General features: G+C 37.5%; 1 protein-coding gene across 50 annotated transcripts in view; it reads right to left on the reverse strand.

The window, feature by feature from the left end:
* slo (calcium-activated potassium channel slo) overlaps positions 1 to 11,725 on the reverse strand; it is a 180,102-nt gene extending 168,377 nt beyond the window's left edge. For 49 of the 50 annotated variants that reach the window (XM_076521520.1, XM_076521512.1, XM_076521539.1 and 46 more), the window contains exon 1: positions 10,405 to 10,890. In XM_076521520.1, the coding sequence (XP_076377635.1) occupies positions 10,405 to 10,710 (306 nt within the window). In that variant the 5' untranslated portion in view covers positions 10,711 to 10,890. Of the gene's footprint in view, positions 1 to 10,404; positions 10,891 to 11,594 lie in introns of those variants that run through there. The other variant, XM_076521510.1, reaches the window with a different exon arrangement.
* Positions 11,726 to 13,215: the final 1,490 nt, after the last annotated feature.

Consider the following 13,215-nt stretch of genomic DNA (forward strand, 5'->3'; position numbering starts at 1 on the left):
GAAATTAACTGCAGGCAGAGAAAAATGACGCAGACCGAACAACCGGGCGTGCACGTTATGCGGTCGACGACTGCAACCACGCTGTAAGTCCTGAAGTAGATCCGCGCTATACCCTGCGGGGTTCAAGCTTGCGAATGATCAAGTTCTGATCGGAGCGCGAAAATCGAAATGCACGGACTTCGCTAACTAGCGATGGCTTCGACGAGAAATCTGAACAAATCCGTGGACGACGATTGAAAACGCGTTACAAAATTCATACAAATTTCTAGCTAGTGAAGGCTTTAACGAGAAATCCGAACAAATCCGTGCAACAACGCGTTGCTAACACAAACCAGTAAACGTCGCAGATTTTATAGAATTCGTCGAAAGTTTGGAACTAAACCCAACGGTGTGTACACGATTAAAAACGTGCGCCTCCATCTGGAACAAAACGTCGGCAGCTCGAAGACAAACGAAAACTTTCCAGTCAGGCGTTGCCGCGTCAACTTGCAAAACTTTGTTAATAAAACTCCGTTAATACAGTCACGATTCCAAATTACTGCGAAGAGGCTATATTTTCCGGTTACATGGATCGGGTGACGTAATATTTTCCCCAACCGAAGCGTTCCCTCATCAAGAGCAGAATGCGTGCCAAATCGAAGGCTGTGCCCCCAGCCTGAATCCAGTTACCCTAAATTCGGTGGCACAGCCATAACTGTGGACCGGGGAGGGCTGTAACTAGGGGTGGCAGAGAGATTGATTCTCCCTGCTTTCCATGGAAAAAGAAGAAAAAAGAAAGAAGTAAAAAAGAGAGCGACGTCTCTCGGAGATAGTCGTCGGCGAAGAAAGCTGGCTCCGTTGACCTTCGAGGAAGGGGAACGCGAGTGGCAGCAACACGCCCCATAGGAACACGCACTGCGTAGAAACCACCCCCTACTTCGGCCGACGTCGTGTCTGGTTCCACGAACGAGAACTGGGTCACCGGCTACACAGCTGTATAGGATGCTCGTGGCAACTCGTTCTCCCGCGCGCGCTTAAGTCCTCTAATCATTTTCACCTTTCCACGCATCCGGGACGTGCTCCGCGAGCCTCCTGTAACTCGATCGAGCCGACAACGACGTTACCGCGAAAGTCAGTAATGCCAACCTACGGCTGAGTCACAACTATTTCCCTTCCTTTTCCACTATATCGCTTTCTCGCGATTTTCCGCTATATCGCCAGAAAATGTCGCGCGTCAGGTGTAGCGAGGGAAATTTGGTAGTGGGAGACCATCTAGCGGGTGTCTTGCATGTAACGGATAGACAGCAGGGTTGGGGAAAAATAAATCTTTCAGATAGTAAACAGAATATAAAAAAATATTTTTATCTTCTCGCGTAATACAGAATTTAGTAGAAATTAGGAAAAAAATTTTTTAAATAATAGTTACACATGGAAATAACGATATAAATATATTTAACCGCATAATATTCTCGTGTAATTATTATTTCAAATGAAGTTTACTTGCTAAATTTTGTATTACACTTATTAATACAAGAATCTATTTTTCCATAGTCCAGACAGACAGCGGATGTTTATGCAAGATAAAAATTGTCTATTTCGATTGCAATCGACGAGAGTCGAATGAAATTACGTTTCCTACCGTGAATCAATTTAATAAGTTGAGAATAATATTATAAAAGTATTTTGAAAGTTTTCAACCGTTTTTATCGTTTCATGTTTGTATGCTCATCTCTCTCGTTAATGCATAAAATCTGCTGTCTAGCTATATATCATAGAACTCCTATTGCATTGTTTTAGATGAATGACATAAAGATTGTCTTTTGATAAAATGATCGTACATTTGAGATGTCGATTGAATATAAAACAAAAACAAAGTACAAAATAACGTTAACGGTACTTTACGAGGCTTGTTTGAATTTCGTTTTTGCATATTTGTCTCAGCTTACAGACATTTGGACTCGCTTCACTTTACTTGAACTCATTTCTGCTCGTTTGGACTCTTTTAGACTCGTTTAGACACGTTTGGACTCATTCAGACCTGTTTGGATTCGTTTGGACTCATTTGGACTTGTTTAGCCTTGTTTGGATTCGTTTGGAGCCATTTAGACTCATCTAGACACATTAGGACTTTTTCGAACTTAATTGAACTTAACTGGACTTAATTTGACTAGCTTGGACTTAATGAAAACGTATTTGTAGTTGTTTGAATTCTACATGGGTTTGTATGCTTGAATTAAACTTGATTGATACACTTGTATTTATTTAAATGTACTTACATTAAATTGTACAAACTGTTCTTAATTTCAGTTAAATTTATTTTAATTACGTGTCGATTCGTGTGGCACTGTCCACTTCACTTGAGTTTACTTAATTTATCTAAATTATCTGATGTTTACTTAAATATATATAAATCTACTCGAACATACGTGAATAGTCTTGAATACATCTCAATGGACTTGAATATACTTGCATAGACATGAATGTAGTGAAATATAGTGAAATATACTTGACTGTACTTCAATGCACTTGAACATACTAAAATGTACTTCGATATACCTGGATATACTTGTCAATGTACCTAAATACACTGTGACGTACTTGAATATATAATACTTTAATGTACTATAATATACTTAAATACACTTGATAATACTTAAACTTGGATATACTTGAATATACTTGGATATACTTGAATATACTTGGATATACTTGAATATACTTGAATATACTTGAATACAATTCAATAAGCTGGAATGAACTCGATTATATTTAAGTATACTTGAATATAGTTGAATATACTTGGATGAACTTGAACACATTTGAATATACTTGAATATACATTGATAAAAATCCAACAAACTTGAATACACTTGAATATAATTCAAAAAACTTGAATAAACTCGATTATATTTAAATATACTTGAATATATTTGAATATACTTGGTTGAACTTGAATACATTTGAATATACTTGAATATAATTCAACAAATTTGAATATATTTGAATATACTTTAATATACTTGAATGAACAAACTTGAATGAACTCTTGAACTCAATTATATTTGAATATACTTGAATATAGTTGAATATACTTGAAGATATTCTTGAATATACTTAAGTATACTTGAATATATATATAAATATACTTGAACATACTTGAATATAATTCAACAATCTTGAATACACTTCACAAACTTAAATGAATTTAATTATACTTGAATATTAACATCACTTTATCTGTCTGAGTTAAGCTTTCCTGTGTTTTGTTTCTCGAAGTTCTCTAACAGAAGCATAAAACTGATCAAATTGTTGTGCATAATTATTGTGCATAAAGGCTTGAAGAAAGCTTGTTAATTCGTTTTAAAATTAAAATCGAATTGGTATACGATAGGGGTGCATGTAAACCCGCATCTGTGACGCATTATAGCGGTCATAAAGAATTTTTAAAATACATGATACAATGAAATGCAATTTTCATTAGTTTCATTTGATTACTCGCGAGAAAAGAAATATATATTATCCATCGAACCTGATAGTTTCTGATATTTCGTTCCCCAAGATTCTACGAAAACAATATTAATTCGCATAGAATATTGCGAATCTTTGCGCGGAAGTGAATTTTCACATGTAAAAAGTCATAATAATTCAATGTAAATTTTTGTATTTCTTACACATTCGAGTAATAATCAATCGCGCACGAATAAAATTACTAACAGCAAAAATTGCATCGAAATAAATTAATATTGGCATTTGTTGATCTTCAACAGGTATGAAACGACTTGATAACGGTATCGTTTCATAAGATTATTGTTATCTCTAATCTATCATAATTTTTATAATCTTGTGCTGAGAATAATCTTTTCTAATCTATCTAATCTTTGTGCAAAATAAATATTGTTTAAGTTAATTGTAAGAAACGTAAATTAGTTGGCTTCTAATTTCTTCCTTTAATCACTCTAATAAGTTGAAAATAATGTAACAATATCCTTATATCCTTCGAATGACCTTTCAATTTTATATTTGACCGATTCATTTTCGTGATAAATGCATAAAATCCGCAAACTAATCATAATTAAACTGCGAATATTTCTACAAAATAAAAATGTTCGGCATTAATTGCTGGAACCAGAAATAAAATATCATATAATAAATAATAATATAATAATATAATTATAATATAATAATAATCGCATTATTAATAATATAATAATCATAATAATAATAATATAATAATCATAATAATAATAATATAATAATCATATTCCTTTTCACAATCACGTCAATTGACTGAAACAAATACCTTGGCATTCTAAATTTCGTGCAATCTCCTTACGATTTCGAATTGCACGCGCTCGATTGTATCACAACTGCATAAAATCCGCGGTCTAATCGTAACAAACGCATCCAGAACCGAACAACGTAAAAAGAAGATCCCAGTTCGAAGAATGTATGAAAATCCAATGTGGATATATTAATGCAATCCAAACAAAAATTTTAACGTAAAATAATTCTTTCAGATTAATCTGAAAAGATCGTCTACTGCATACAAAATTTATTGCTTCGAGAATACCACTCGATAAAACAGGAGAACCCTGAATATTCGAGAAGCTTATGCGAATCGTGTTCATTTTAAAATACCTACGCGTTTATTAAATATTCTTAAAGTCCCCGTTTTATTGCGTCTTGTACGGTCAAACACGCTGCACACGCATAAACCCGCAGTCTAATAATAAATGAGAGACGCCGCAGGACGTCGCAGAAAATATCGTGCGCCACAAAGCTGCAGTTTATTCATTAACAAGCCGAGCAATAAATAATTGAAATCCTACCGGCCATCTTCTTCCGAACAATTTCTCGATCGCCTTACGGAAAAAGAATATTCCGTGGCTGTCAGCGAGCTTGTCGTTACTATTAGAACAATTGTTTATCACGGAGAAATTAGTGCGTTGCCGTTAGCATAATCGAATATCGCAGAAAAATCTGTGCGTTAATCTTAAATTTACTGATTAGTATTGTCAAAGTAAATATAATTAAGATTATTATATAATTTAATGGCATTATATTTTTTTTAAATAATAAAAATTAATATATTTATTATTATTGATAAGTAGATTTATTATTATTTTTATTAATAATAAGTAAACTTATTATTATTTTTAGTAATAACAAATAGATTATTTTAATTACGAATTCATGCATAGAAATTGTCATATAATTAATATTTTATTCATTACATGCACTAGCATATAATTAATATAAACAAATTTTATGCGAGTATTATATATATCAAAAAATAGTTTATAATAAAACAATAATTTTGAAGATTAAAGAAATTTATAAGTATTTTCTTTTTTGAAGCTTTAATTAAACAGATAAAAGATTATCCTAAGTTTAATTTACAAAATTAATATTTTAATTTAAACTATTTGACTAAGACTTATTACTATACAAAAAACCTTGACATAACCGCACATGTTTAGACATTAATAAATGCTCGTTTAATAAACGATCGAAACCTCGTCCTAATCCAATCGAAACAATATTGTTTTTTATTCGACACGAACGTCAATGAATAAGTTAACTAATAAAAGTCGAATTTAACCGTACATATCTGATAACTGGACTATGCAAAATAAAAATGGGAGCCATGTTCAATCTTGTTTCTTTCTTAAATGATTTTAATAAGTTGCGTATATAACGTAAATAATCTATTTTACGTTTCATTTATACATTTTTCCCATAAATGCATAAAGTTCACTACTTTATCACCTAACCCTGACCTTATGATTACTAAAAAGATAAATCGTTTATCATTGAAAAGTCGGTAAACAAATTTACTAAACTTACAAAATTTACCAAATTTACTAAATTTACTACGTTCATAAAATTTACAAAATTTACAAAATGTACAAAATTTACAAAATTTACTACATTTACTAAATTTACTAAATTTACTGAATTCACTAAAGTTACTGAATTTACTTTAATCAGTAAACTGTGGATTTTATGCATTGACAATAAAAATAAATAGTTGAAATACAAATTACTGAAAACATTAGCAGAATTTAATAACGTTATTGCACTATTTTTTCGACTTACTGGTATTATTAAAAGAAGCGTTTTACTCATCTTGAGTTTCTGTTGATTAGGATTTTATGCATTCATGCCAAAATTGAGTAGTTGCGATTCGAAATAATAAATTAATTCAAAGAATTCAAAAATGTCGATGCATTATTTTCAATTTATTAACGTTACTGAAGAGAGAAAGAACTTGCTGTTCAATTTCTATTGCACAAAGATCCGCAGTCCGCTCATAACGGACGTGGACAATTTTTATTTTGCACAACATTGTTATAATTTTATTTCGCAGTCTAACGATCACATTTTATTACTCCGTACGAAGCTCCGGTTATTGAAACTTCGTTTCAGCCGTTAAAATAATTGTTCGAAATAAAAAACGGCTGAGGAAAATCGTCGCTCCGTCGAACGACAAACCTACGAATTAATAAAATGCGTCGGCGACAACGTTTGTAAATTAATGAAATTTCATCGGCAATTCGAACATCGAGGTGATTTCCTTATCGATACGGCGTGCGGAGCAGCCACTTGCGGAAAAATCGTAAATATAATAAATCGCGAGGGAGAAAAAAAACGGCGTCGCGAACCGTCAACAGTTTACTAGGTCAGCATGTCTCGCTCGGAAAGGTGCTCTCTGTAACGCTGTATATACCATCACTATATCGGAGCACGGGGAGCTCAAACTTCCCGTAATTTCTCGCATTCCAAAAATCCACCTAACGACGTTCGTTTGACTCCTTTGAAACACTCGAGAGAACGCTCGGCATCTAGCGACCGTGGATTCTTATGGGAAATTTGTGCATTAATGTGAACAATATTTATATCATTTTACCACAAGAAAGGATAATATTTAAATTACAAAATCATTGCCCTGTTTTTGATTTTACATCGTTCACCGGCGATTTTGGGTTCTAACGAATTTCGTTCGCATTAACTAGAAAGTTAATTTTCTATAATTGTATTAATTTCTTCGTGTACCTTTGTTTTACGTTATTTTCTCTTTTTTTTGTTTCTAACTATATATACGTATTGTTTCTATGCACGTCGATGTGCACAGAGGTAATAACCCTGCAAGGGATTCGTAGATAAAATAAATAAAAAAGAAAACCATAAACGGGATAGAAATGTTTCTTAGAGAAGTGAAATTGATTTTTCGAAATTGTTTACCTGCTTGTATCGTAAACGACGCATAAATGACTTTATATACCCTCCCTCTCCCGACTTTAACGGCGTTTATTTTCTCATACTATAAACATTTAAGTGCGTCTAGATAATGTTCAAACAGAATCGAAGATTCACAGCAATTTCGACCGAATTTATTAGGTTTTACGAAGCTGGTACAGTATATATAATTATTCCGTAATTCGCGCTCAGATTGCGCACAAATATTGGGAACAATCCGATTCTCAACAATTATGAAAATATCGTATCTCCGCTTCCCAAATTGTCCATTTTTGTGCGCGATCCGAGCGCGAATTAGGGAGAAATTACTGTATTGTTTCGTTGTTCGAACATGCTCAAACGCGGCATTGAACAACACGCCGTTACATCGAGGTGAGAGTCTGTGGAATGTCTCAAGGTAAAAAACAGTGTAATAGGTTTCATAGTTACAGCACAAGAAATCCTTGAAGTTGGAAATTACCTAATAGATCAAACCAGCGCCACGAACTTCTCCCTGCTCGACGTTCGATCAACGTTCGTTCAAACGTTTACAATGCTATCTAAAACCGCGTTGTTTTTATTTCAGAGAATCTGCACAGATTTTCAAGGCGAAAAACACATTCGACCAGCTTTCGTGGTGACTGCACGAGTCCTATCTGAAATGTCACGAACTTTCTGCGCGGCTTCAAACATCGTCAAACGTCGATACTCTTATAAAACCGTGCGCCGTTCTGCTAAACAAAGTCCGTGGAACGTTTAGAAGTACAAAGCAACGTGGTAGATTTCCTAGTGAAACGAATTGCCAGGTCGATCGTAAGCATCCTCCGAACGGCTTCAAACATCGACAACCTTACAGAAGCATATACGATCGAGTTACTCTCCGGTATCATCTGATGACGATCTACGAAAGTAGATCTAGGACTACGGATGTAGATCTAGAACCATGGAAATGGATCTAGAACCACGGAAGTAGATCCAGAACTACCGAAGTAGATCTCTAGAACTACTATAAATTCTCCCCAATTGACGCTCAGCTTGTACAGCAAATTCTCCCTAATTGACGCTCAGATTGTACACAAAAATGGACAATTTATGGAGATACAATTATTCAAGCCATGCGACTTATTTTTACAATTGCCAATTGTCAACAACTACAGGATATTCCATAATTATGTTAACACCCAGAATGGGGTGATTCCTGAGGTCATTTGAAGTAACTTTTTCCTTAGCGAAAATGCAATCCGCGGCTTTATTTACGAGTTATTAACGAAAAACACTGACCAATGAGAGGCGAGCGCGACTGGCGTAACGCGGCCGAGCCAACGAGCAGTCGAAAACCAATTTCGCTGATTAGCTCAGCCGCCTAGCGATAGGCGAGCTCGCCTCTCATTGGTCACTGTTTGTTGTTAATAACTTGTAAACGAAGCCGCGGATTGCATTTCCGCTAAGGAAAAAGTTAGTTCAAATGACCTCAGGAATCAACCCTTTCCGGGTCCATTTTTGTGTACAACCTGTGCGTCGATTAGGGAGAATTTATTGTACACCGTGTCTCATAAATATAAAACCAGCCACGAATTTTCAATATTTACACGTTGTACTTAATACGATAATGAAGGTACTATGCCATATTTTATATCGCAAAGAGAACCGATATTTTTCTAAAACGGGATAAAGTTTATTTGTCAATGAAAAAAGACAAACGGAAAATACTAATTTATTCTCGTTTTGTAACTATGAAAGCAACGGAATAGAACGCTTTGTTACAGAAACGTTCAACGATAAAATTGAAAAATACGATCAAATGAAATTTTAATAATCAGTAAAGTATTCTAATATTCTAGTATTTAGTAAAATTTCAGTTCAAATATTCGATTTTGCCTGTTTGCGAGCAGACTTTGCCGCATTGTTTCTTCATATCTTTCCGCGAGAAAGGACCTTCATAGACTTGGTTCTATAACTGTCGAATCAGTGTAAATTCTTCCTCATTTCCCTTCAGCTTGTAAATAAAAATGGACAGTTTGGGAAGAGGAGAACGATGATACGAGTTTTGCACCTTGTTTTTATAATTGTTAGCAATTGGCAACTATAAAAATGAGCCGCGAATAATAATCGTATATCTCGAATACTCGTATCTCTTCTTCCCAAATTGTTCACTTTTGTTTACAAGCTCAAGGAAAATTGGAGCGAATTTACCGCACTGCTCTGGTCTTTTGTGTTTCGGAATAAACACAACCTGCCCCTCTCCCAAAAAAGATGCGTTGTTCCTCGATACGATTTTTAACCTGGCATATTTCGTTCATTATCATACAGATTTCTGTGTATAAAAACTGAAAATTTGTCGTCAGTTTTTCTGGTTGCGAAGACGCAGCGTACATTAAGCCGCCGAGGTGGCGCACGGTGGGGGATGAAACGACGAAGTTTTATCAAAATCGAAGAACTATTGATAAAAACGAGACAAAGCGATGCTATTTCTTTTACGTTAAAGCCGAAACGTTGCAAAGTAAGAGAAAAATAGAAAGGGTGCAATATGAACAATTTTTAACCGCGTAAATTCACGTCAAACTTGAAATATTCCAACGAAACACTGATTTATCCAACACCGTGTACAGTTGGACATTGTTATAATCACATGCTACGCATCATTTTCCACCGATTTTGACACGCTGATTTCAAATCCTGTCGCTAAATTTCTCTAACGTCCCACGATTTTGAGAACAAAATCCGCGGATCGTCGAATCGTTTCAACGAACGAAACAGAATTTCGTTGGTTCGTTCACTCGAATCGATTATCGTCAAAATCCTGCGGCGGAAGACAAATGTCGCGTTGGAATTTGAAATCGGCGCGTCAAAATGTGTACAACACAGAATATACAATACGTCGAACGACGTGTAACGTGTCATAAAACCAAGTCCAACCGTACACGATATCGGACAATTCACAATTTCGTTCGACCACTTCGTGTTCAACGTGAACGTTCAAGGTTGAAAAATGTTTCTACCACGTTTCCCTCGTCCGACGAACGCTTCAGCTTTGACGTAAACGAAGCAGCGTCTCCCTTTGTATCCGTTTTCTGTGAGGAGAGTGTGCTCTGCTTTCGACAGAGGTTTCGCGGCTTGACCGCCACTGTGCGTCGGCGAGTGGCATCGGTCGCCAGTAGTCCGAGTAAACGATTAGGCCAGACTCACCAGGATTCGTCCAGTGGTGGTCTGCCCGGAGATAAGTTCGCCGGCCCAGTCCTTGGCCTCGGTCATGAAAGTCCCCTCGAACTCCTTGCCCTGTCGGCTGGTCTTCTGCTCCTTCTGCTTCGGGTCATTTGGTGGGATCTCGGGCTCCTTGCGACAGCAGAGGAAGGCGAACGCGCGCCAGAGGAGCACGATCAGCAGCCCGGCGAGAAACGTGAATATGCTCGATAGCAGGAAGCACCACCATTTCCGTTCCTTCAGGCAGTCGTCTACCGGGGGCTGCTCGGTCGTCTCTTCGGTCGTCGTCATCGCGGCGGATCTCTGCTGCCCCCGGGTCACACATTCACCGGCGGCGATCAGAAACGGTGTACAGCGATGCGCGGCACTTTATCCGCTTCATAATTAAGAGTCGAGCGCAACTTCCTCGGCCGGCCCGTGTGCGGTGTGTCTTGCTATCTAGCCAACGTCCTCGTCCTTTTGACTCGTTCACTGTTACACGCACTATAAGTAACCGGGTCCAGGCGCCCCTTCCACTCCAGCCCCCCCCGCGTGCCCCTTCTCCGTTCAATCTCTAAATCGTTATCGCTCCACTTTTTCCACGGGAAACCCCCCCCTCCTCCCCGCCGCAGCTTCTCTCACTTTCGCTCACTCATCCACTCGACCCCACTGCTCCCCTCGATCCCTAGATCCTAGTCTCCTGCGGACCTGCTGCTGCCTACCTGCTTTCACCTCCCCTCCTCCCGCCGCCACCGTCACCCCTCTACACCCCGTTTCTCAGGGGACCGCGCGCTCTGCGGCAGCTGGCCGTGCCGCCGCCAATGCTGCAGGTCGCTTCCGGTCCCGAAACAATCGGAAAACAACCCGCCGCCACTCTCCGCTCACGCATACGCACGCACGCACGCGTGCTGACGACGCTGACTGCGACCAACTTGCACACACATCACGTTTTATATTTGTATATATATATAAATATTTGGTGGCTATATTTATGTATATATATATACATATGTATACATATATATATATATAAATATGTGTATGTATGTATGTGTATATATATATATATATATATTGCGTGTGGAGAGAGAGAGAGAGAGAGAGACAGAGAGAGAGAGAGAGGTTTGGTTGTGTCGGAGATTTTTTTTGTTATGAAGTAGCACGTATTAAACCGGATGTCAAGGAGGATAACGCACGGAGAACGTCCGGATGTATATGGGGTTCTATCCGCGCGCGTGTGTCCGCGTTTCGCGACCAGCTCGACTGTGCCAACGACGACGACGGCGACGACCACAACGGCGATGAGAACGGCCGAGTGTCCGGACGACCATACCACTGCTCCGCAGCAATCAATACGCAACAATGGACCGGGACCAATAAGCTCGGAGCTCTTCGCCTGACGTAGACGCACGCTCTTTCGCGACCGTGCCAGCCCCACCACTTCGCCGAGACTGATAGCAGAGCTTAACGGCAGGTGGAGGCACCCGTGGTGTGAGCTTGCGCGAGAAAGCTTCCGACTGTGGCCACGCTGCGAACAGAAGGGAGAGTCGGTGGGGTTTTATAGGTTAATAAGCGTGGACAGCGCTGGGGTACTGTTTGCGATTTTTAGTAGCGAGCGACGTTACCGATGATTTAACGTGTCTACGATAAATAAAACAACGTGGCTGCGAGTAAGACAACGTGTCAAGCAAGTCAATTGAAGAATACATTGGAAAGATTGGTAAATAAAGTTAGAAATGATCCTCGGCACACTCGGTTGTATTTTCGTTGAAATGGACTTATTGTTAGCACGTATTAGGTCGTTAAATTCCAAAACTGTCTTAACATCGTTGTATACCTTGTAGTCTGTACTCAGGTTTTACCCGCTTCGATGATAATACACAATTTTTTTGTGAAATATTTCGCAATGACATATCTGAAGAGAGATTGGACCATTTAGAGTACTTTATAAATTTATTTTCAAACAGATATGGGAAAATATAAATTACGTATTTTCGCGGACCGAAATCAAAAACGTGAATGACTCGAATGCGCGTCATCCGATGCTGATATTTTAACAAGAGTCTCAGCTTGAGTCTGAGAATTATTCAAATGTGTTTCTACTTAGAGAATATTAAGAATAGAAGCTATGGCAGTACTTTTTACCGTAGAAAATTCTTCAGACTCTCCTAGGAGTAATAATATTTTTTGTTGTAACATTGCAAATGTTTGATCATGTTTAAACGACGTTCAAAGTTGACGTTGTGAAATCAAGCAGTAAATTTGTGTCGCTTTATTTCTCATTACATCTCGCTATTCCGTTTTTGTAAAAACTGATGTATATGCACCGGTAATAGAATTATGATTGAAGCGTTAATTAATTCCTCTTTACCAACTTTTGAATTGCCGGTAATGTAGAACTCGACCTGTGCTGAAGCGCACCCCTTGCTGGTATGCGACCTGCGCCGTGATCTTGCAGTGAATCAGGGGCTTTAACTTTGTTGTCAGCATTTGAATAGATAATTGTTGAAACTTGTTAATTTTTATGCATTCATTATGTATCTAGGAATTGTTTCCTACTATCGATTTAATTTTTAAGATGTCAGAGTCTGAAGGAGTACTTTGAAGAAGTTGAAAATTTGTTGTGCTTTTATCAGAGGAGCTATGTAAATGATTCTTGAGTCAAATTATTTTAAGCCTATACCGATTATTTATTACGTTTTTGTATGGTTATGAATATTTGTATATAAAACGGGGACCCTTTTCAGACAAATTTTTTAATTTCAAAATCTGTTATACTCCAACGATAAAAGCTTTAGAAATAATAAACACAACTTA

Source organism: Megalopta genalis, chromosome 5, assembly GCF_051020955.1.
Source record: "Megalopta genalis isolate 19385.01 chromosome 5, iyMegGena1_principal, whole genome shotgun sequence".
Classification (NCBI taxonomy): Eukaryota; Metazoa; Arthropoda; class Insecta; order Hymenoptera; family Halictidae; genus Megalopta; species Megalopta genalis.